Here is a 24,415-nt window from a genome sequence, read left to right as displayed (position 1 = left end):
GTCAGAGTCTTTTGCTTCATAGGGAAGAATGATGCCCACAGCTCTCTGCTTAGTAGGAGATGACTAATACTGATGCAAGCTGTCTGTTCTTCTTGCATGAGTCACCCTGGTATCCCAGTCCTTCCACTAAAATACAAAAACAACAAAAACAACCCACCCAAAACTTCTGTTGGGCATTTTCCAGAGGTGATACAGCAGTCTGTGATGCAGTAAGGGAGTGAGCGGATCAGCGCTGCATCGGTTATCCTACCTCCAAACCCAGTGGATTTGGTGTTCATCTGCAGCTGTTAGGGGGGAATTAAACAAAAATGCATAAATAAGGGGAAAATAGCTTCTAGAAAACTGAACCACTCGGCCTTTTGACAGGGATGTTTTAATCATTCTGTAAAAGTGAAAAATGACCAGTGTTACTTTCATTAGTTTTAATGTAATTCATACTAAGTTTTCCCTCCTTAAGCAACTAGTTATACCTGTATGTGAATTGCTCTCTCTCTGTTCCCCATAAATTGCTGTTGGTAACTCCACTGGAAATAAATGGCAATGAATGAATTTAAACCATTTATTTTGTACACGAACACTTTAGCACCATGTTAACTATGCTTTGCATGTACTTACACCCTAATTGACTATGTATGACTCAAAAAGAATCCAAAAGCACATTCATTTTGTTGATATGTCACTTCCTCTTGGTCTGCTTACAGCACTTCCATCACAGCCTTCATTTCTTCTGTATTTCTTCTCTTATCTCTGGTGTTGGGTGGGTGGAGGAGGAAAGAGATTTATAGCACATACTTATTCCAGCAGAAGGGGCAAAGATCGTGGAACATATTTCTGGGCAACTTCCAAAATTCTCTCACTTTTGAAAAGTTACATTTCTGCCCTAGGGAAATACCTTTCTTCTTGGGTGTGACATGCCAAATATCGGACAGGGCTCAGGGAGAATTTGGTGTGGCAGGAATGCAACTGTCAGGATTGTGAAAGTGCAGAAAGAGAAAATGCATTGAAGCAAGCTCTTGCATTATTATTATTATTATTTTATTTTATTCGATTTCTATACCATCTTATCCATCTTATTTATATATTATTTCTCTGTGTAAACCACCCTGAGCCATTTTCGGAAGGGCGGTATAGAAATCGAATTAATAATAATAATAATAATAATAATAATAATAATAATACTGCCCTTCCAAAAAATGGTTCAGGGCAGTGTTTACACAGAGAAATAATAAATAAATAAATAAGATGGATCCCTGTCCCCAAAGGGCTCATAATCTAAAAAGAAACGTAAGTTAGACACCAGCAACAGTCACTGGAGGTACTGTGCTGGGGGTGGATAGGGCCAGTTATTCCGCCCCCCCCCCGCTCAATAAAGAGAATCACCACGTTAAAAGGTGCCTCTTTGCCAAGTTAGAAGGGGTTAGGGATCATTATGTTTGATCTACCAGTTAAATGCACATTTCCTCCAATAGTTTTTTCTCTCTCATAGCATAGAACTTAATTAATACTTGCTTTTGTAAATATCTGAGGAACATATGAAGAGCTCTGCTGGATCAGACCCATCTAGTCCAATGTCCTGTTACTGGTAGTAGCCAAATAGATGCTAGGGAATCCTCCAAGCAGTGCATGAAGGCAAGTTTGGTCTTGTTGGTCCCCAGCATCTGGTATTCAGAAGAATACCACCTTTCTACATAGAGACTATTTAGTTATCTTGGGTAATAGCCCTTGATAGACCTATCCCTCATCAACTTGTTTAATCTTCAGGGGATATGATTGACACCTCTCTCTCTCTCGGAAGCACATATATAGCATCTTCAGTTTGGCTCTTGCTTCTTGCTCTGCTTAGCTAATAAAAGCTACCAAAAGGGGATACAGTTCGGTGGCTGGAGGCTTTTGTTAATGCCTCACTGAGGGAGAGCAAGTTTCCATCTGTTCTAAAAGAAGCAGTTATTAGACCTATATTGAAGAAGCTCTCTCTTGATACGTCTGACTTGAATAACTGCCAGCAGTTTTGTAATCTTCCCTTTTTGTGCAAAGTAATAGAGCATGCAGTGGCAGCCCAGCTGCAGAGAGATGACACACAGTATCTGGGGCCATTTCAACCTGGTTATGGGACTGAAGCTGCCTTGGTCACCCTGGTGGAAGATCTATGCTGGGAACTGGAGAGGGGCAGTGCGTCCTTTTGGTTTTGCTGGACGTCTCAGAGGCTTTCGATGCCATCGACCATGGTATCCTCCTGGTCCACCTCTTGAGTTGGGGCTGTGGGGGGCAGTCTTGGACTGGTTCTGATACTACTTGAAGAATAAGGTACAGAAGGTGTTACTGGAGAACCATTGCTCAGCCCCATGGCCGTTGGCCTTATTTTGTTCCCCTTGCTGTTTAACATCTAAATGAAACCACTAGGGGAGATTATTCAGAGATTTGGACTTCAGTGTGAATAATATGTAGCTGATACCCAGCTCTATCTCACGATGTCATCTGATCCCAGGGAGGCAGAGGGGGTTCTGAGCTGTAGTTTGGACCATGGTGGGCTAGATGGAGGCTAGCAAGCTGAAACCTAATCCTGACAAGATGGAGGTGTTGGTGGTTAATAGGAGGCCTGATCAGGGTATGGGTTTTCAGCCTGTTGTGGATTGTATTGCACCCCCTTTGAAGGAGCAGGTTCACAGCTTGGGGATTCTCCTGGAGCTGGTGCCACGCCTAGAAAATTAGGTGGCAGCCAGGAGTGCCTTTGCTCAGCTTTGGTGTGTCAGCTGTGTCCCTTCCTTGAGAGGGCTGATCTGGCATCTGTCACATCATGTTTGGATTATTGAAATATCTGGTTTGTGAAAATACAGTCAAACAAGGATCCATATACTATATGCTAGATATATTTTATTAGGTAACAGTAAAACAGTTTTGTTTCTTTATGGCTTTTCTCACACAACATTAGACAACCTTGTCTCTGGATTATATTTACTTTCATTGGATAGCTCTAGAGCTAGGCCAGCTTGGATTTGGGCAAATTTCTATGAATCAATTTAACACAAGGCCAGTTTGAATGATAGCATTCCGATTATAAAGAGGATGTACTGAGAATGTGCCTATTGGGGTGTCATCCAATTAAAGGGATGGGATGACCCATGCCTTTAATGCATTATGGGGTTGTTCATCCAAATGGCCCTTCTACATATTCAGAGAATGTGTAGAGTAACATAGGAAGCTGCCATATACTGAGTTAGACCATTGGTTCATCTAGCTCAGTATTGTCTACACAGACTGGCAGTGGCTTCTCCAAGGTTGCAGGCAGGAATCTTTCTCAGCTCTATCTTGGAGACACCAGGGAGGGAACTTGGAACCTAGTTGAGAAAGGGATATGCTGGGAGGGATGTCTTTGGAGGATATCCCGATGGATGCTCACTCAGTGCATCCCTTTACTAATCACATGGGCAGAGATACCATCTTTCAAACTGGCCTTGTGTTAAGCTGATTCATGGAAGGTTTAAGATTAGTTCCAACTCTTTAGGTTGGGAACAACTAAACATCGGAACACACCAATGAAAATTAGCTTGCAAAGAATATTAGGCTTATTTGTGCTCAATTCTGAAGATGCTAATGGAGAAGTACAATTGTGTGAATATTAAATATATGTTCTGGATCTGGAAAAGCTTAAAGAATAGGGACAATCAGCAAAAGCCTCTCTGGGGGGGTGGGGTGGGGAGGTGTTGCAGGGTGTGGAATTGATTTAAATTAAATCAACTGGTCAGACTTGCCATGGAGAGAGGGGAGGCAAGTTGTACCTGGGATGAAGCTGGTTTGTTCCAGGGCTCCCTCAGGGTGGGCAAAAGTGTCTGGATGTGGCAGTGAGCAACCTAGATGCTAATCTTTAGTTGGTTTCTCTTCTTTCCTCTGCCTTGAGGCAAAGGATGTGAATAATAAGAGGCCCAGACCACATCCTACTGGCTTCCTTAGGACTGCAGTGGCACTATGGGGCAAAAATGCTATATATCTTTACTTCAGAGTGAATCCTCTCTGAAATCATTGGGACTTTGGAATAAGCTGGATGGAATTGGGCTGTACAACTTCTAATTCTTGATTTGAAGATGCTACCTTCCCCCGGGTATTCTAAAGTCTCAGTCTTCTATTGCTGTAGTGCTATTCTAATGAACTGATTCGATTCTGTAAAGGAACGTTTGGGGAGAGCAAGTGGACAGCTGCCTCTATCATGCTGTAGTGGTAACAATGAACAGCGGTCAGATCCTGCTGTGGCAGCTGCTGATGACAGCACACCACAGGAGGCAGGTGGCAGCAGACGGCTTCATTTAAGTAGTGTGTGTTCTCTTTCTCCAAATCAGTGGTGGACTAGAAAGAGCCCACCCCAGCATCACATTGCTTGTCACTGTGCCGCTTTTCTGGAAGGAGGAGATGGTGGTGGTGGCCAGTGTGGAGGGTGACCTGCAGGGGAAAGAACTACTGTGATGAAGGTGGCAGGTGGGGGGGAGAGGTGGGGTGGTGCCTATAGTGGCCTTCCCTGAGCTCATGCAACAGCCACCCTTGGATGTTGGCTCTCAGGATGTGGGAGCTGCAGGGAATATCTGTGGACTGTTGGTGTACTCCAGAATTCTAGGTGGAAGTTGTTCACTTTCGAGTGAAAGTTGTTGTATATAAATTTGAGAATCAGTGTATAGGAACGTACCCTCCCTTCAGCCGCGTTCTTCCCCCTCCCTTCAGCCATGCCCTCTCCCTCTCCTCCACTTCAGCCCCAGTTCGTTCTCCCCAGACAGCCGGCCTGGTTGCCGCTTTCTCTCGCTGGCTGCTCACCTTCCTCTCCCCCACGCCTCACTCATGAAATCTTGCGTCAGCTGCCATGCAGGGGATTAGTGACAAGTACGCCTTAGAGAAATATATCTATCTATATTTAATTCACCTAAATGTACCTGTTGCTAATCACGTGTGGCAGCTCTCGCAAGAGCAGAGGACTGGAGACAATGGCCCAGAGACGCCAGCCCGGCCCTGTTGGCCGGAGCAGCTTTCTGGCTGGCCACTGGGAGGAAGGGGTGGGAGGAGGTGGCGGGCCAGCTTTTCATCCGGCCCACAGGCCAGAAACCATGGGGCGGGGGAAGCTGGCTGGCCTGCCAGAAAGTTGGGGAAGGACTATGAAGTGGGCAGCAGAGGGGGAGCAGCTGGCCAGAAAGCCGGGCATGCCAGCGTGGTGGTGGTGGGAGAACAGCGATGGTGGGTGGGCCGGCCGAAGGTGCAGATACTCTGTGCCTGGCCCAGCTAGTGTGTGTGTGTGTGTGTGTGTGTGTGTGTGTGTGTAGTGTTTAATCCCATGAAATTGTTCTAACTTTTTATTCTGTGAAATTGTTTTAATGGTTACTCTGTTTTATATTTGTTATGTTAAATTTTGTACACTGCATAGAGATACACATCAGGTGGTATATAAATATGATAAATAAATAAAATTATTTAGAGAAAACAGTTTGAGTTTGAGAGTAGATTTTCTCATTTCCTTTTTAAATATTTCATAAGAAGCTTGATTTCTTTTGCTTATTGGCTTTGAGTATAATAAATAGTAGTGCAGAGAAAGATTTGTTCTCTCTCTCTCTCTCTCTCTCTCTCTCTCTCTCTCTCAAACAGGAAATTAACCATTTATGTTTCTAACAAAGTAGTAAATTTTGTTTATTTGGTTGTTGGTTATTTAGTTATATCAAACTTGGGTGGAGTTCTAGTTTGTAAACCCCTTTTCCTAAAGTCACACCAGTCTACCCAAAATGTTACCTTGTAGCAGTGAAAGCTACAAGGGCAAGGAGATAACTTTTGAAAGAGAGTAGCCAAGGTGAACTTCTAGGATTAATTGTTTTTCTGTCAAAGAATCAGAAGGGTGTCAGCAAGGTTTTGACTGTGAACTTGGCAGCCCTTAAAGAAAACCAGCTGGATGCCACAGAGTGGAACATAGTTAAGCTCAAGAGAAGTGAGTGCTGTGAAGCTCATTCTTGGTGTGTTAGCCATGATTAAGGGAGAACTGCATTGGGCCTCTAATGTTGGATAGAGCCATATATTAATGCATTTTAGAATGAAACAATATGTATATTTTTAACTTAACAGGACAAGGTGGTGATGATGGATTTAACTTGGAAGATGCATTTGATACTCGTAAGTAATTACAATATCATAAAACAAGCCTATGAAATTTTTGTGAGTTTTGTAATTCTGAAAATATTACAGTACAATGAAGATTTTGGTTTACATCCATTCCTAACTATACCTGTGCTTGAGTGAGAATTTTGCCATATCAGCAAATGAATGCTAGTAAGAGAGCAAGCAGTGACTGATACTTAAATTCAGCATTACAAACCATGGCTAGAATTCAAAGTTGTATGAAACTAATTAAGTGAGGCCAAGGGGACTTCAGGCTTGTTTTTCCCTAAACAGCAGCTCCTCAGGCCTTCTGGACAACTCATTTTAAAAAGAGTTTCAGAGTCAACTTGTGATATGGCATATGGGTCAAGAAAGGAAAAGTCAAACATTCTATGCATTTAGCACAGGTCCCGTGAGAATCATGCCAGCTCATGGCAGCTGCCTGCCAGCTTCTGGAAACTCTAAAGAGAGACACTGTAGGACATACCACACACAGTGCTGGCACATGCTGGCAGACTTATGTCCTTAAACACTAATCTGCCCAAGTCGAGTTTAAAAACAGGCTGGAGGTGCAATTGAAGAACTAGATAAGCTTTTAATATATGCATTCATTTAGATAAATTTTTGTGTTTATTTCTGTCCTGCTCTTCCTTTAGAAAGTTTAGAGTGACTTACATGGGGCACTCAGCAATCTCCCATCCAGGTACTTACAGATCAGACAAACCCATGATACTTGGGCTGTTCCAGCATTCTGTATTCCTAAATGCTCTCCCAAAAGCAAAAATAGATATTTGATATTGGCATACTTTTAGAACTGAGCCTCTATTTTAAAGGACTGAGCTGTTAGGATCTGTATTTAATTGTATTTGTACATTCCAAGCTTAATCTCCATCTCTGCTTAGTAGGTTGGCTAATTATGAATGAAAACACTCTGCTAAACCAGGGCAGATGGATAGCTTAGTCTGTAAGCCTATAGCAAGACCTGTTCTGTGCAGCAACTGCCTCTTTTTTCTTCTTTTCTTTTTTTAGCAACTTCTACCTGTAACATTTCTAGACTGTCCTTAACATTTCTAGACTGAAATTAGCCTTCAAAATGGCTTTAAAAATAGTTTATACAATCATAATAAGCCAATTTATGATTAACAATTTATTATTAGACCTATCTGAAGTCTTGTGTGGCCAGCTTCTAGTTTAGTCATCCTGCAAATGAGCTTCAAGGCTTGCATACTCTGGATAAGAGCTGACATCTTTATATATTTGTTTTGACTAGCAAGAAGCAGCTCAATGGTTAATTGTATAATGCTGTTCTGTCACAAAATCAATCCTAGCAGCTTCCTCTGTAACAACTGATTGGCTTCAAATGTTTATGTATTTTATACAGCGGATTCTACACAGAAGCCTACTTTTGCTCCTCCAAAGTCACCATCAGGTGAGTAATAAATGCATTTCTTATCCTAACAGTAATACGTGTATATTACTAGATTTAGGCAATAAGTGGTTTAGTTATTGAAATATATATTTCTCCTCTTGATGAATAAAAGACCAGTCGTGCCAAATTTGTGTGAATTCTGTTTGGTTTTATGTTTGCTGATGGATATATGAGCACTTGCTGTAATTGAGGTAGGGGTGTGTATGTGTGTGTGTGTGTGTTGCAGGCCTACTTTGACCTTGGCAATAGGGTAATCATATGTGCTTAAATACTTCTAAATCATTCTTACTGGAAAAAGGCACAACTTGCTTCAGAACTGCTGGGTTACATTATAGCAGTAGCAGCAGGTGAGGGCAGAATGTAATTCTGTATGGCGAGAGGCACCTTTAATGGTCTTTACCAGCAATACCACCAGCACCTGGAAGATGCAGGGAGCAGTGATGCCACATGCCACATCGCACACGGTGGCTGCCCTATCTATGGCTCTAAGCCTCTGCGCATGCGCCACACTCACTGGCTGCCACCGTATTATGGGAATACAAGTCCCTTTTGCAGATCAATGATTTTTACTGTATGTATCTTGATTGGGGGTAGTGTTCAAGTTACTTGAAGTTTTGTTTTCATTGATTTTTTTAAATTATCAGTGGAGTGCCTTGAGGAACTAGTCTTCTGAGGCCCTCATGCCAGCTGGACAATGAGGCACCTTCTAAACTGGTAGCTGTCTTCTGTTTAGCAGGAGAAGAGCAACTGTCCCTTTTCATCCCAGCACAGCATCCCTCCAGTCACTGTTGCTAATGTGTTTCCTTTTAGACTGTGAGCCCTTCTGAGATTGGGAGCCATGGAAGGTTTTGTTGAGAAGTTGCAAAACAATATTTATTAATTTAGCAAACTAGTGGCAACACTTCTCTCTGGCTTCTCCCACTTATTAGCAGATGTGATTTGGTGTGTGTTCCTTGACTCTATGGTGCATAAGTACTTCTTTGTGGGTGAGAGATTTCTCCCCCCCCCCCCGCTGCCCTCAAGTCCTTAGTCATTCTACCTAAAGTGCTTCCTTTCTGGAAGAGAAATAACATTGTATTTTTTTCCTGGTAGATGATGGTTTCAGTTTAGAAGATGCCCTTGGAGGTGGAGGTGATCGTAAGTACTAGAAGTATCCAAAAACATGGTAAAATGAAAACGGACTTGTATGTGTATTGGTTTTATCTTAACATTTTACAAGTTATAACTAATGTAACTGACAAGACAATGGCTGACATCTCATGTGGCATTAGGAGGGTGGAGCAGGAGCTGCACCTCTCAGTGACTGTTGCTCTGAGCTCACCTGAAGGCTTGTTGAGCAGCAGAGCACACATACAGTGGGAAGGGGGGAAGTCTTACTCTCCTCTCCCTCCAAAAGTGCTCTTTGGCACTTCCAGCAATATGTCTCTGAGGGTTGCATTTGGATGGGAGACGACATCTGTGAGCACTGTAAGATATTTCCCTTTGGGGATGGGGCCACTCTGGGAAGAACACCTGCATGCTTACATGCAGAAGGTTCCACGTTCCCTCCCTGGCATCTCCAAGATAGGGCTGAGAGAGACTCCGCCTTCCAGATGCTACATGTGCAGGATGCCAGTCATCTAAATAGCACAATTAGCCTTTGACCTATTTTAAAATCGGCCTGAGAATTGTCATTTCTGTATTCTATTAGGTTTTAGTGAAGGGTGCTCTAGGATAATTGGCAATCACTTCTTGCACACTAAAGCTATTGCTGCCATTAGCTAGCAGTGTATTTACTATGTAGTGTATGTGAACTTTATTATTGTATCTTGTCTTTGATCAAAATAAAGATTCCTGACTGGCTGCTGTTTGCTTTTCTCATGTTCTTGGTATGGCTACACTAGCCACTGCTGGTAATTTTAGCTTCTGCTCATAATTGACTGTGGGAGGTGACATTAGCAGTAGCTATGGAAAAGTAATGCATAGATTGCAGAGGCTTATTGTGCTGCCCTAGCCACTTGTAGTCATTCTTTTTTGAAGCCAAAAAATGGCTGTGAGGGGAACATCAGAACAGCCCTGCTGGATCAGGCCCAAGGCCCATCTAGTCCAGCATCCTGTTTCACAGAGTGGCCCACCAGCTGTCATATGAAGCCTACAGGTGAGGGTATGCTCTCTCTCCTGTTGTTACTCCCCTGCAACTGGTATTCAGGCATCCTGCCTTTGAGGCTGGAGAGGCCTATAGCCCTCCGACTAGTAGCCATTGATAGACTTCTTCTCCATGATGTTATCCAAACCCCTCTTAAAGTCTTCCAGGTTGTTGGCTATCACCACATCTTGTGGCAGATAATTCCACAAGTTGATCATGTGTTGTGTGAAAAAGTACTTCCGTTTCTTGGTCCTAAATTTCCTGGCGATCAATTTCATGGGATGACCCCTGGTTCTAGTATTATGTGAGAGGGGAAAAAATTTCTCTCTATCCACTTCCCCACACTATGCATGATTTTATAGACTATCATATCTCCCCATAGTCGTCTTTATTCTAAACTAAAAAGTCCCAGGTAGTATAGTCTTTCCTCACAAGAAAGGTGCTCTAGGCCCCTCTCATCTTGTTTGCCCATTTCTTCACCTTTTCCAGTTCTACAATGTCCTTTACCAGAATTGTACGCAGTACTTCAGGTGTGGCTGCACCATAGTTTTGTATAAGGGCATTATAATATTAGCAGTTTTATTTTCAATCCCCTTCCTAATGATCCCTAGCATGGAATTGGCCTTTTTCACAGCTGCCACACATTGAGTCAACACTTTCAGAGAGCTGTTCACCACGACCCCAAGATCTGTCTCCCGGTCAGTCACCGACAGCTCAGATACCATCAGCGTAAATGTGAAGCTGGAGTTTTTCGTCCCAATATGCATCACTTTACACTTGCCAACATTGAACCGCATTTGCCATTTTGTCGCCCACTCACCATGGTTGGGGTTAGGGATGTGCATGGAACTGGCAGGGGCCAGTTTGAAGATGGAGGTAGGACAACTTTAAGGGCGGGGGGTGCACTTGCCCCTCCCTCTGCTTTTCTACTGCCGGCGCTCCATTTGTAAAGACTCCGTCAGGGTGGCAGAATATCCCCGTCCCATTCCCTCCTTGGCTGGAAGTGCTGGATGCTCACGAGCACATACAATGTGCATGCGCACATGCGCACCCGGCGCTTCCAGCCAAGGAGGGAATGGGACGGCAGGGAGGTATGCTGCCGCCCTCACAGAATCTTTATAAATGGAGGGCCGGCAGGGAAAAGTGGAGGAAGGGGTAAGTGCACCCTTCCCTGCCGTTAAAGTTTCCCCATCCGTGCCTTTGAGCCTCTGAACTACCCAGTGTTAAAACCTGCTCGGAGGCCCATAAATGGGTCTCCGAACAGATTCGTGTATAGTCTCAGTACAGATCCCTGAGGGACCCCACTTCTTACTTCTCTCCATTGTGAAAACTCTCGATTTATACCTACCTTTTGTTTCCTGTCCTTCAACCAGTTACCAGTCCACACATGTACTTGTCCTCTTATCCCATGACTCCTAAGTTTTTTTCAAGAGTCTTTGATGAGGAACTTTGTTGAAAGCTTTTTGAAAGTCCAGGTATACTTTGTCAACCGGATCACCTTTATCCACTCACCTGTTGGGCACAAAGAAAAGGAAGGGAGACCTTCTTATCTTGCAACTTGCCTGGAATTCCTCTCCACAGAGCTACTACTCTTTAGTGTGGAAGTTCTCCTATGTGCCTGAGGGAGGAAACTGGATTGGTTAACTTCATATGGATATCTGTGCCATTATTTGCACCTTCTTGGACCCATTTTGAAGAACAAATCCATGTCAGTTACTCAGAAATGAGTAACTACCTTGAAGATAGTGATCTCAGAACTGTGGTGCACACTCTCTGGTAACCTTTAGGCTTGACTACTGCAATGTGCTCTGCATGGGGCTTTCTTGATATATAGTTCAGAAACTTCAGTTTGTTCAAAATGCAGCAGCTACATTGGTGTCCAGGGTGTCTCAGAGAAACCATATTATGCCTGTTTTAAAGCAATTGCATTAGCTACCAATAGGTTTCTGGGCAAAATACAAAGTGCTGGCAATTTACCTTTAAAGCCCTGAATGGCTTAGGACTGGGTTATCTAGGAGAGCACCTTCTTCTGCATGATCCTCACTGCATACTGAGATCGTAGAGTGAGGTCTGTCTCCATATTCCTCAGCTTCTAGGCTGAGAAATGTGCTTCCTATAGACATTCATGGTTTAACATCTTTGCCAGCCTTAAAAAGAGCCCTTAAGAAAGACACATTTTTCAGCCAGGCTTTTTTGTTTTTCTTGTGTTTATTTTTGTGGACCACCTAGAGCCTTAGGAGTCAGGTGGTATAGTAAATAAAAGATAACTGATTAACAGAGTTTCTAGAACAGGAAAGATAAAGCAGATATGGAAGCACTGCTGTTTCAACCAATGCTTCTAGTAGAATCTTGAATTCTACTCTTTATTTCTTAAAACATTGATTTGGATATCCCACAAGGCTGCAGAGATAGATTGAAAGTATGATAGCAAAAATGGTAAAGACTGAGACGCAATGAAGAAAGAGATTGATAATGTCTTAACCTCCTTTTGTATGCCTATATCAAACAAACTGAAAGTTTCTTGTGCTATTTTACCAAAAGTGAAGTTTATAAAGTTGATGTAGCAGCTTTAAATTTCATTTATCTAAAACACCTTGGGCCTGTTGAATTCTTTGTTTCTAATAAATCACTGACATGATCCTAGTTAAATGAATTTTTACTAAAACAGGTTTTAATTTATATACATGTGTGTGTATTTTAAACCTTGTCCCGTGTGACAGTTTGTTTCCATGTTAATTTTCAAGTAGTAAATGCAGGTGGTTCTCATTACCCGCAGGCCCAGCATCTGCGGTTTTGCGTATCCGCAGATGGGTCTTAGAGACCCAGTTTCTTTACCTACAGGAAAAAATAGGCTAAAATTAGCCTCTTTGCAGTTGTGGAGTGGCCGGAAATTACCTGGAAATGATTTCCAGCCACTTTTTTACAACACGGAGCCATTTTGAGGCTTTTTCTGTTAAAAAACCACAATGTTTTGAGGAATTTGAAATTGGTTATTTGCATTGAATATGACTCTTAGCACATTTTCTGTCAGTTTTCCATTCGACAGATCCCTGTGCCAAATCCCCAAACCAGAAAAAATAATAATAATTCAAAAGGGGTAAGAGGTTGTGGAAACCACTGAACAGCAACTGAAAGAATAACAAGGGTGTGTAATTGGATGTTATGTACCCATGAATCTGTATCACAAGTATAACCTGGATTACTTTTTTACCATTTTAGATTTGGTTTGTCAAGTAGAGTATTTGTCCTACCTGATGAATAAGTATGTCAGTAGACCAAAGAATAAGTATTCACTAAGTAGAGAATATAGCTATAACTATTTTCTTAATGCCAGCCCCCCCCCCCCGCCGATTAATGCTTTTCACATTTTGAAGTTTGTTCTACCAATCTTTGATCCATAGATGTCACCAAAAAGCCTACAGCACCTCGACCAAATCCTGGAAGTCACGGCAATGCTGGGGGTAAGATTCTCTTGAAGCACTACTTGAAATTCTAGCTTGACAATATTAATCATGGTTTCCTATCGTCATCTGTAAGGATTTCTCCCAAGCAGTAGAAGAATGGCAAAAGCTCATGTTCAAAAAGTGGAATTTATTTATTTATTTATTTATTTGACATATTTAAATAATTGAGCTTCTTTCTCTTTGCGGTGGCTTAGAGTTTTTTCCCAGTTGTTTTTCATTTAAGGTGGATGGGGAGGGCTGGGCAATGTGTGGAAAGGACTGAAGCTCTAAAATTTGCTATAGTACAGTTTGTCTGGAAAAGCCAATTGTAGGAGGGGCCAGAGCTCAGAGGTGAATCACAGTGTTTTAGATGGAGATTTTCCCAGGTTCCATTAATGGCATCTCCAGGTTAGAAAGGATCCTGTAACCGATGATGGAAAAGACCTTTTCCTGAGACCTTGGAGAGCAGCTATTAGTCAGAGTGGACAGGACTGGACTAGACTAGATGGACCTGGTAAAAGACTTGGTAAAAGGCAGCGTTCCTGTATTCTTTACACACCCATGTTTACAATTAATATAAAATCATGCTGATACGAAATCCTACTGCTATCTTGAGGGTAGAACACGTGCCTACCAAGCAGAAGGCCCCAGGTTCATCCCTGATATCTCCAGGTAGGTCTGGGAAGACTTCCGGCAGAAGCCCAGCAGAGCTACTGCTAGTCAATATAGACAGTATTGGCTCGATGCAAGGAAGCTTCAAATGTCCATAAATGAATTGTATGTATAACTAGTATTTAAATAAATTATTAAATACATGTTTTGGAAAAACATTAACACTTTTAAATCCTTGTTGGGAGTCAGGCCTGTTTTTAAAGGTTAACAGGGTTATTTTATCTAGTTTAGAGAGGGAAAGAATGTGGAGTTTCCTGTAATCAAAAGTGACCTTAGGGTAACCCAAGATAGGGAGGAAAGGTGTGTGGCAGGAAAAACCTTGAAATTCCTTCTGGATGGGGAAATCTGACTTTGGGATAACGATTCTAAATCTCCTGAAATATCCACTTTTGTCATGTAAGCAAGTGCCAGTCAGTCACATCGCTCCTGCATGCTCAGGTGGTGGCAGCAGTTAGAGTGCTTTTTAAAAAATCGGCTTGGGCTGGTTTGCCAGCTGTATACACTTCTGGAGAAAAATGAGCCAACTATGATAATTAATGCCTTAGTGATATCCTGACTGGTTGCACACTCTATATAAGGCTGCCTTTTGAAGGTTGCTTCAAATCTACGCATGGTTCAGAATGCAGCTTTTAGGAACAAGCTGCAAACAATATATAATATTTGTTTTATTATATCTTCATTGGTTTCCAGGTAGTTTCTGGCCCAACTCATAGTGCTGGTTTTTAATCTTTAAAGTCCTGAATGGTTTAGGCCCTAAATACCCTAAGGACCACATTTCACCATATGAACTGACCCACACACTAAGTTCTTCCGTGGAGACCCTATCCTGTGATTCCCACCATCTGATTTTGGTGGGTGGTTGCATTGGACAAGGTCTTCTCAATAGAATGCTAAAACTGTGGAAATACCTTCCTAGGGAGGTCTGTCTAGCTCCATCTGTATCAGCCTTAGGCACCCGGGAAAGGCAGGTCTCTTTCAGAGAGCTTGGGGGCTCATTTTCCCCCTGATATGGCTTCATCTGGGCTGTACTGCTTCTTTAAATCATTGCATTCTCTAAATCATTTTCCAAGATTGCAGCCCAGCACAGACTTCATGTTGCTGAATGCTGATGTCTTTATTATATTAAGCAATGTGGGCTGCAGGAATGTGCATTCCCTTCCCCTCTTCTTGCACAGATTCCCCACTCTCTTTCTTTGCCGACATTAGACAAGGGCTGGGATGAAATGCCCACTCTCAATTGTGCTCTGAAGTTGGAGTGCCACTTCAGCTATTTTCCAGGCAGTGTTCCTCCTCAGGGGCGTAGCTGTAATTGAGCGGATGAGTTGAAAGAACCCGGGGGGCCCAGCTCCACTCCTCCCGATTTTGTTCATTATCTCCCTCACTTCAAGGGGCCACCAGGGAGAGGGGTGAACACAGGCCCTCTCCCCACTAGTTACACCCCTGTTCCTCCTGATATTTAATTTAATCATAAGCCCCTTATAATACTACATGATGATGTAGTGACACTCTGGGGCCTCTGCGTAGAGAACAAAAAACCATCTAGCTGGTGCTGGAAGCTGCCTTTTTTCTTTTTAGATTACCAAAAAGTCCCCATCAGAGCAATGCTGCATCATTCTAGAGGGCTTCTGGCTTAAAAAGAAAGAGGGAGAAAAAAGCAGCCATCAGTCAGTGGAATGACTGCTGCTGTGGCCTTGTCAGTTCTGCCCTTTGAACTCCTTCCCTCCCCTGTTTCGAGGTGAACGTTCATTGCTGAGAACTCCTATATGAAATATGTCAGAGTTTTGCACTTTCACCAATGCCAAGTGCAGTTTTCAGTCAGAATTTGAAATGGTTTGCAGTAATTAGGTAAAGCTACTAAAGTGTTGTCATCTCCACGCCAGGCGTTTGAAGGAGGTATGAATAGGTTAGAGCAACGGTTCCAAGCCTTTGGTACTCTTAATGTTGCTGAACTACAACTCCCATCATCCCCAGCCACAGCAATTAGTAGCTGGGGTTGATGGGAGTTCAGCAACATCTGGGGTACCACAAGTTGGGAACCCCTGGGTTAGAGTGAATCCCTGGGGCAAATGTATAGTAAAAGCAACTAGATAATGAAGTTGTGCACACGGCCTCTCTTCTCAGAGCCAGGTAGGGACGGGGGTGGTGGTGGAGAGGCAGGATCACAAACAACACTTCCACCCTGCCCCACTTGCCACACCGTGCTCCTAGATGAGTGCTTCTGCAGTGAGCAACGTGGCAGCAGGGAGGCCAAGGGAAGAATGCCCAACTCCTGGGGGAATCATGCAAGGCCTTGTGCCACGAGTACAGTGCCTTGGGGGATTCCCTGGGAATCGGGCACTCTAGGCACCCAACTCTGCATGCTCAGGCCCTTAACCCTGGCTAAAGGCTGGGGTACAAAGTCTGGCTGGGCGGGAGGGCAGCACTCAGGGCTCGATCCCAGCACTGCACACGAGCAGCCCAATCCAGGCTGGGCTGCCCTAGCTTAGGTTAGGCTGCTTGTGTGAATTGACTTAGTGACTGTTACCATCTTAGTCCCAAGTAGTCCATTTGTGTTGTGAAGCTACAGTGGTACAGCTGTTCACTTGCCTATCTTAAGTACTTTGTTGGTGCAGAAGGCCTTACAATAGGTTTCCTTAGAACCATGTCCTGCTTAGTTTAATGTAACACACTTTGTGTAAATATTGCAGACCTGCTTACAGAAACTGGAAAGGTGTCAAACGCCAGGACAAATGTGGTCATAGACAGAATATACAACTTTAATTATAAGTTTATTTTGTGTTTTCACAATTAAAGTTTGTCTTTAAATGTTCTGCTTTTATAGATAAAATCACTGATTTGGACTTACTTGATGGAAAGGAGCTTCCAAAAGAGCCAGAGCGAGGTATGTTTTGAACATAACTTTTAAAAATGTGTGGTGGGATCTATTTATCTGTCTATTATGGGTGTTTTGATTAAGAAGTGGTCTTCAAAATTTTTTTTTAGATCTTTTGGACCTTTTGGTATACTTGCTTCACAATAATAGCTATGTAATAACTTAGATTGAATGTGGGGAGGGGGGCGGAGCTCAAGTTTATAGCTGAAACTGTCATTACTGGTGAACACCAAGGACTTTGATGGCTCAATTTGCCCCTAACCTATGCTTTACTACTGTTTCTGCCTGAGATTCAAGATCTTCATATATCCTGTATGATTGTTTAGGCAAGTTTTCAAGATCTCTGCTATGTATTGCATTTTGGATAGCATTTGTCTCTTTTCTTAAGGAAAGTATCTTTTAAACTTGGTCAATCACTTCTTTTTCTTTAGTTTTTCTATAGAAAGATATGCCACCCAAATATCCCCATTTTCCAGACATGTGAGAACAATTTGTTCTCTGACCACTTGGGGGCGAGAGAGACACTTTTCCTTTGTTTGTTTGTGTGTTTGTGTGTGTGTGTGCCTTGCATTATCTCATTATGTGCTAGGCCTACTTGTGACAGGTCTCAAGTGGTCTCTGCCATTTTGCTAACAGTCTGTCCTCAGAAGTGGTTGACAACAGCAGTACCTTCCTCACTATCATACTTGGCTTGCTTGCGAGTCATACCAAATGACTTGTTTATCTTGGGTTTCCTTTAGTCAGCAGTCGTCATTTCAATGTCCCCTGCAAAATAAACTGTTTAGTATTCACAGGTCAAGCTGCCTGTCCTCCTCAATTTTCCATTATAATATCTAACATACCTCTACCTCTCATATACAACAGTTCAGATGGAAAAAAGCCTGTTGAACATGGAAGCACTTCATCATAAGCAAACATGAAAGAACACAATATGTTTTCCTGTTATCTAGTTACCAGCTGAACATATCTTTTGAGCATCCGCTTAGGGGGTTTGTTAATTGTCTCTGTCAAGCCATTAGTCTGAGAAAGATAAATTGCACTGATCACTTTTCACCTCAACACAATATATAAAACACAATATATAATCAAAATTTAATTCCACTGTTATTTCCGACTAAAGAGCTTTGTTAGTTTTTCTGCTGTATGCAAACAGAAAGGTCTGGGTAGTGCTTTGCCTAATTATGCACAAGTTGATCTTGGAAGTGATTTCCAAAGGCTTTGCTATATCCATTGCTGTTTCTTCAAAAGAAATCGAAATTGGATATTTATCATTCTGCTTTCCTGGAGCCACTAATTAACCTCCCTAACAAGAGCAACTGCAACTTGCTCTATCTTCTGGAAATTCAGATAATAGAATCATTGCAGTATTGAAACCAAGGCTCCATTATGCTCCATATGATCATACCATGACACTTCATGTGCCAGGGTCAAAATTATTTGCACATCCTTTGGCACACTGTTTGTTGATTTCCTGATTTTGTTTCGGCTTTTATTTGCTTGCTCACACATGCCGTACAACAAACTGAGGTCATTCACACAATCAAAAGCTGCGTTCTACCCAATTTGGGAGCTGTGTGTGTTGCCAACTTTTGGTTGTGTGGAAGCAAGGTAAGAGGAAAGCCTGGGAAGTTCCCTTCTATATTGCTTCCACACAATCGCTTCTACCCAGGTTTTCCTCTTAACTTGCTTCCACACAACTGAAAATTGGGAGCACACACAGCTCCCAAACCCTGGTAGAACACAGTGTTTGATTGTGTGAATGATCTCACTGAGTTAATCTGGTCTCTCTAAATTGCTTTCTCGACATTGACAATAGCTTATTCTTCTTTAATGAGGCTACCTCAGACTAAACTCATACCGCTGTTTCTTCTTCAAAAGGAGATCTTCTGTTGCTCCCCACCCCCTAACAGATGTAGAGGAAAATAAAATCTCCTCCTTTGACTCACAATCTATCAATATTTTTTCTTGTGTGCGTGGGTAGTAACTGCAGCAGCATGCATTGTAGTCAATCATTCTTCTCTCCTTCTCTCTCTGGGATTGATTGCAATCCATTGTGAGGCTAACTTGTCTGGTGTGGCTCAGGAGTCATAGCAGCCATGACAACTATGGGCCTATCCCAACTAGTTTCAGGACCAACTCATATGGCCAGCCACAGACTTGATTTGGTCTTTTGTTTGGATCAGGGGGTGTTCTGTGGGTGGGGGATCCTGTGGTATCCCCATTGTCATGGACGGACCACTACCTGGTTAAGGTTGGTTTCACAGCCACAACCCAGCCCTGCAGCGGTGGATGACCTATTAAAATGGTCCACCTGAGACGGCTGTTAGATCCAGTAGGATTCCAAGAAGCCTTGGAGGGTTTTGATGTCGGTTCTGCCAGTGATTCTGTCGATGCCCTACTAGGAACCTGGAATAGGGAACTCACCAGGGCAGTAGACACGATTGCTCCCTTCCGATCTGCTTTAAAAGTGGCCCCATGGTATACAGAGGAGTTACGGGGTCTGAAGCAGCAAGGTAGGCAACTGGAGCGCAAGTGGAGGAGAGCTCTGCTTGAATGTGACAGAACACAGCATAGAGCCCATTTGAAGGTTTATGCACAGGCAGTGCATGCGGCAAAAAACAGTTTTGGTCTGTGCGCATTGCTTCTGCAGGTTCGCATCTGGCAGAACTGTCCTGGGTTGTGAGGAGTTTGATTCAGGCTCCTTCCAATTCAAACCAATCCCTGGGGTCTTTATTATGCTGCGATGCTTTTCATGGGTTCTTTGTGGACAAAATCTCCTGTATTCGGGCTGATTTGGACTCCACTGTTTCTGCAGAGTCTATTAAGGTGATGCCCAGCAATCCCTCTGGCAGTATTAGATTGGATCAGTTTCAATCTGTGATGCCTGATGACGTGGACGAACTACTTGGGGCGGTGTGGCCTACCACTTGTTCTCTGGATCCTTGCCTGACTTGGCTGTTTCTATCTAGCAGGGAGATGGTTGGGGCTTAGTTAATATAATTAACTCCTCACTGAGGGAGGGTAGGATGCCTCCTTGTTTGAAAGAGGCAATGATTAGACCACTTCTTAAGAAACCTTCCCTAGATCCCTCAGTGATGGATAGTTATAGGCTGGTCTCCAATCTCCCATGGTTGGGGACAGGTGATTGGGAGAGTGGTGGCTAACCAGCTCCAGGCAGTTTAGGAGGAAACCGATTATCTAGACCCATTTCAAACTGGCTTTATTGCAGGCTATGGGATTGAGTCTGCCTTGGTTGGCCTGATGGATGACCTTTACCGGGGAATTGACAGAGAGAGTGTAACTCTGTTGGTTCTTTTGGATCTCTCAGCAGCGTTCGATGCCATTGACCTTCTGGATCACCTGGGATAGGAGGCACTACTTTGCAGTGGTTTCTCTCCTATCTCTCAGGCAGATTCCAGATGGTGGAGCTTGGTGACAGTTCCTCTTTAAAATGGGAGCTATTATATGGAGCCCCTCAGGGCTCCATTCTGTCACCAATGCTTTTTAATATTTACATGAAACCACTGAGTGAGGTCATCAGGAGATTTGGTGCAGGGTGTTCTCAGTATGCTGATGACACCCAGATCTATCTATCTCTCCTCCTCCTCCTCCCCCCCCCATCATCATCATCATCATCATGAAATGGCATTCACTCACTAAATGCCTGCCTACAGGCAGTAATGGGCTGGATTAGGTATAACAAATTAAATCTGAATCCAAGCAAGGATAACAAATTGATGCTGAATCCAAGCAAGACGGAGGTGTTCATTGTGGGGGATTGGAACTTAGGGGATGAGTTAGATCTTCCTGTGCTGGATGGGGTTACACTCCCCCAGAAGGAACAGGTATGCAGCTTGGGAGTGCTCTTGGATCTAGGCCTCACCATGGTATCTCAGGTGGAGGCTATGGCCAGGACCGCTTTCTTTCAGCTTCAGCTGATTCAACAGCTGTGTCCATTCCTTGGAGATAATGATCTTAAAACAGTGATGCATTGCTGGTAATCTCCAGGCTCGACTACTGCAATGCGCTCTATGTGGGGCTGCCTTTGTATATAGTTCAGAAACTTCAGTTAGTCCAAAATGTGGCAGCCAAATTGGTCTCTCGGGTAGCCTGGAGAGACCATATTATGCCTGTCTTAAAACAGCTGCGCTGGCTGCGATATGTTTCTGGGCGAAATACAAAATACTGGTTTTTACCTTTAAATCTCTGAACGGCTTGGGTCCTGACTACCTTAGAGAGCGCCTTCTTCAGTATGATTCCCATTGCTCGTTGAGGTCATCTGGAAAGGTCCGTCTCCAGTTACCACTGGTATGTCTGGTGGCGACTCCAAACCAGACCTTTTCTGTAGCTGCTCCTGGTCTATGGAATGCAGTCCTGGCAGATACCTGCAGTTCAGGCTCACTGTCAGCCTTTAAGAGAGCCCTAAAAGCTTATTTGTTTGGCCAGGCCTTCCAAGGCTTGTAAAGTGGTGGTGTTTTCTAAAAGTATTTTAATTGGTTTTAAATGTTTTTAATTGTTTTATATTGTTTTTAACACTATGTATTCAATTGTGTGTTTTTATGTCTTTGTTGTACACCAACCAGAGCCTCTGGATGGGGTGGTTTATAAATTAAACATCAAATCTCAAAATTTGGAACAACTCTGTCCAACACGTAGGAAGCTGTCTTATACTAAATGAGACCATTGGTCTATATAGCCCTGTATTGTCTACTCTGACCAGCAACTGGCCTCAGTCTTTCCCAGTATTATGACCTGAGACACCTTTTTAACTGAAGATGCTGGGTATTGAACCTGAGACATTGTAAAACTTATGTTCTCTCCTATGGCACATCAGATTATGGGAATGTATGTTCTAACCGCTCATGCCTTAGAAATTCTGTTAAAGCTCTGGATCTCCGATGCATGTGTCCTTGCACACATATACCTCTGCTAGCTGGGCAAAGAGCTGCCTTTTAAAGTGGCGATTCTCTTACATTTAGCAGGGGGAGAGCAATTGCCCCTATTCAGCTCAGAATACTTTCCCTCCCAGTTACACTTTCCTACCGTATTTACCTGAATACAAGATGACTCTGAATTTGAAGAGGAGCCCCTGGTTTCTAACATTAAAACTTGGGGGAAAAACTTAGTATTAGATTCAGGTAAATACAGCACTTCTCATTCCACTCTCTTACTTAAAGCAGTTTCAACACGCCTGACCAGATTCCTTTCTTCCCCATGTGCCAAGGTTTATCTTTTAAAGCATAAAACTCTTAATCTACTTCAGCTTCCCAAATTATAAAACACTTCAGAAGGCCTTGACTTTTTAGCCTACTGTCCAGTAGGTTTATGAGATCACCTGGCATTCTCTGTGTTCCCCCCCCCCCATCAACTTTACAACACTTGGACCAATATGAACTAAATCGGGTATAGTTGTAGTGACATCTCAACGGTGTAGTTTGTGATGTCATCCACCTTGATCCAAGATGGTGGATGTGTAAACTTTTTGGGCGCAAATGGGCTAACTTGTGAACTGATTTGAACCAAATTTGCTACACATAGGGATGCCCTAATGGCATGGTGAGTAATGCTCTCATCCACTCCAATTCAAGATGGCAGCTGCATGAACATCTGATGTGCAAGTGGGCTAACTTGTGGACTATCTAACCAATTTGAACCAAATTAGGTACGCTTGCAGTGAGTGACACACAGAGACACCTCAGTGACATAGTTTGTGATGATGTCATCCACCCAGATTCACGATGGAAGATGCATAAACTTTTGAGGCACAAGTGGGCTAACTTGTGTACCACTTAACCAATTTGAACCAAATTTGCTACAGCTATAGGGGCACATGGGGAAACCTCAATGCCATAGTTTGTGATGATGTCAACCACCCTGATCTAAGATGGTGGACATGAATTTTTGAGGCACATATGCACTAACTTGAGGATTGTCTAGCTGATTTGGACCAAATTTGGTACAGTTGTAGTGACACAGGGACACCTCAGTGACACAGGGATACCTCAGTGGTGTGGTTTGTAATGATGTCAACCAGCCCAGTCCAAGATGGTGGATGCATGAACATTTGAGGTGCAAGAGATCTAGCTTGTGGACCTCAATTTGAACCAAATATAGTCCAGTTGTAGAGACAGAGAAAGGAAATTAGGCTGATTAGTTCTTATTAGAACAACTTGTTCTTAACTTCATTTTGTCAAAGATTGTGTGTTGGAGCCACTGAAGGAACTAACTGAATAGATGTGATTCTTGTTGCTAATCTCTGAAGGAAATAAGACTCTCTATGCTTCACAAAACTCCTCATGATGATCCCTTTTAGATGTGATATTTATTCCCTACACTTAATGATTGCATGAAAAATGGCTTAACGATCTCTGCATTTAATTTTGACTGGTTTTGCAAAATGCATGCTTTATTTATTAATTAAATTTTTTCTTCTATACTGCCTCCTCCAAAGACTCTAGGCAGTGAACAACAATGCCAGTAACAATTAATTAAATATAATAACAATAGTGAATAATAATTAAAGGGCAAACGCCTGGCGAAACAGGTGGGTCTTAAGAAGGGCCTTAAAAGTAGCCAGGCAGGTGGCTGAATGAATCTGGGGCGGGGGGGGAAGAATGTTCCAAAGAAGAAAGTTGCCACAGAGAAGGCCCTCCTATACATTAGACTCCCTCTCTGGCAGTTTTTAAAAAACTGTTTTGCATACATATTTTAAGAGTACAAAAATGTAAACTAGCTCTCAGTTCCATGCACATGCTTACATACACACCAAATTGACTAATATTTTGGTGAGCTGTTTCTGCTTCTAATGCTTCTTTGCACATCTTGCTGTTTCTTCATGTAGGCCGTGGTGCTAATCCTCATGCAGGTATGTGGGTTATGTCAATGTTGGCTTAGTTGAATATTGAAAACTCATCTTTGGAACTTGTGTGCTTTCTGCACAAGTGTCCCTTGTGTTTCTTTATTTTGACTTGTACCTAGTAGTGTCTTCATTGTCTAAAACCAAGGTTCCCAACCTGTGGCATTCCAGATGTTGCTCCCTTAATAAATTGTAGCTGTGGGTGATTGGAGTTCTGCAACATCTGGACTACCACATGTTGGGTGGGAACCCCTGGTCTAAACCATGGTTTAACTGATTGTGAATGGACCTGCATGAGACTTGTGCACTCTTCATTGCATGCAAGAGGAGGAGACCAAAAAAACCTTCACTTTCACTTTTGAATTAGCTACAGTTTCTTGTTTATATCTGAATTTGGAACTATGGGTTATTCAGACTGTGGTTAGTAAACAAATCAGATATAGCAACAAACCATAGTTCCCAAAGTTTAAATATAAAGGGAAACCATGATTAATTCAGAAATGAAACTGAGTTTTTGGTCTTCTCCTCTTACTTGCTTCTTTTTAAGGACTCCCACTTCATCCCGGCAGACCCTACTAATGCACTTGCTTTGTTAGTCAGGATTCCAGCCACTATGTTTGGCAACACATTCGAGAAAAAATAGTTGGTTCAGAAATATCTGTGGTTAGGAATTCAACTCAAAGGAAGAACTAGCCACAGTTTGGATATTTCCTTTCAGACAACCTGCCTGCTGCTGTCATATCTTCTGTACCTCCAGGAACACTAAAACTGGTGTAGCACTGTAACAGTAATAACTTTACACTGTCAAAGTACTAGGAAGAACAGTTTTTGAGTACATTTAAGGAATATAAGGTTGCTTCTAAAAATAGGTTATTAAAAAAATGATATTCATCATTAATGT

At 42.8% G+C, this 24,415-nt stretch overlaps 1 protein-coding gene across 2 annotated transcripts in view; it reads left to right on the top strand.

Annotated features, from left to right (window-relative positions):
- CD99 (CD99 molecule (Xg blood group)) overlaps positions 1-24,415 on the top strand; it is a 49,940-nt gene that overhangs the window by 13,847 nt on the left and 11,678 nt on the right. The window contains exons 2-7 of one of the 2 annotated variants that reach the window (XM_053310174.1): positions 6,085-6,132; positions 7,499-7,546; positions 8,639-8,683; positions 13,073-13,132; positions 16,608-16,667; positions 23,500-23,523. In XM_053310174.1, coding sequence (XP_053166149.1) covers positions 6,085-6,132; positions 7,499-7,546; positions 8,639-8,683; positions 13,073-13,132; positions 16,608-16,667; positions 23,500-23,523 — 285 coding nt within the window. The remainder of the gene's footprint in view (positions 1-6,084; positions 6,133-7,498; positions 7,547-8,638; positions 8,684-13,072; positions 13,133-16,607; positions 16,668-23,499; positions 23,524-24,415) is intronic. The other variant, XM_053310175.1, reaches the window with a different exon arrangement.

Source organism: Hemicordylus capensis, chromosome 3, assembly GCF_027244095.1.
Source record: "Hemicordylus capensis ecotype Gifberg chromosome 3, rHemCap1.1.pri, whole genome shotgun sequence".
NCBI classification, from domain to species: Eukaryota; Metazoa; Chordata; class Lepidosauria; order Squamata; family Cordylidae; genus Hemicordylus; species Hemicordylus capensis.
This window is presented reverse-complemented; position numbering and strand designations above follow the sequence as displayed.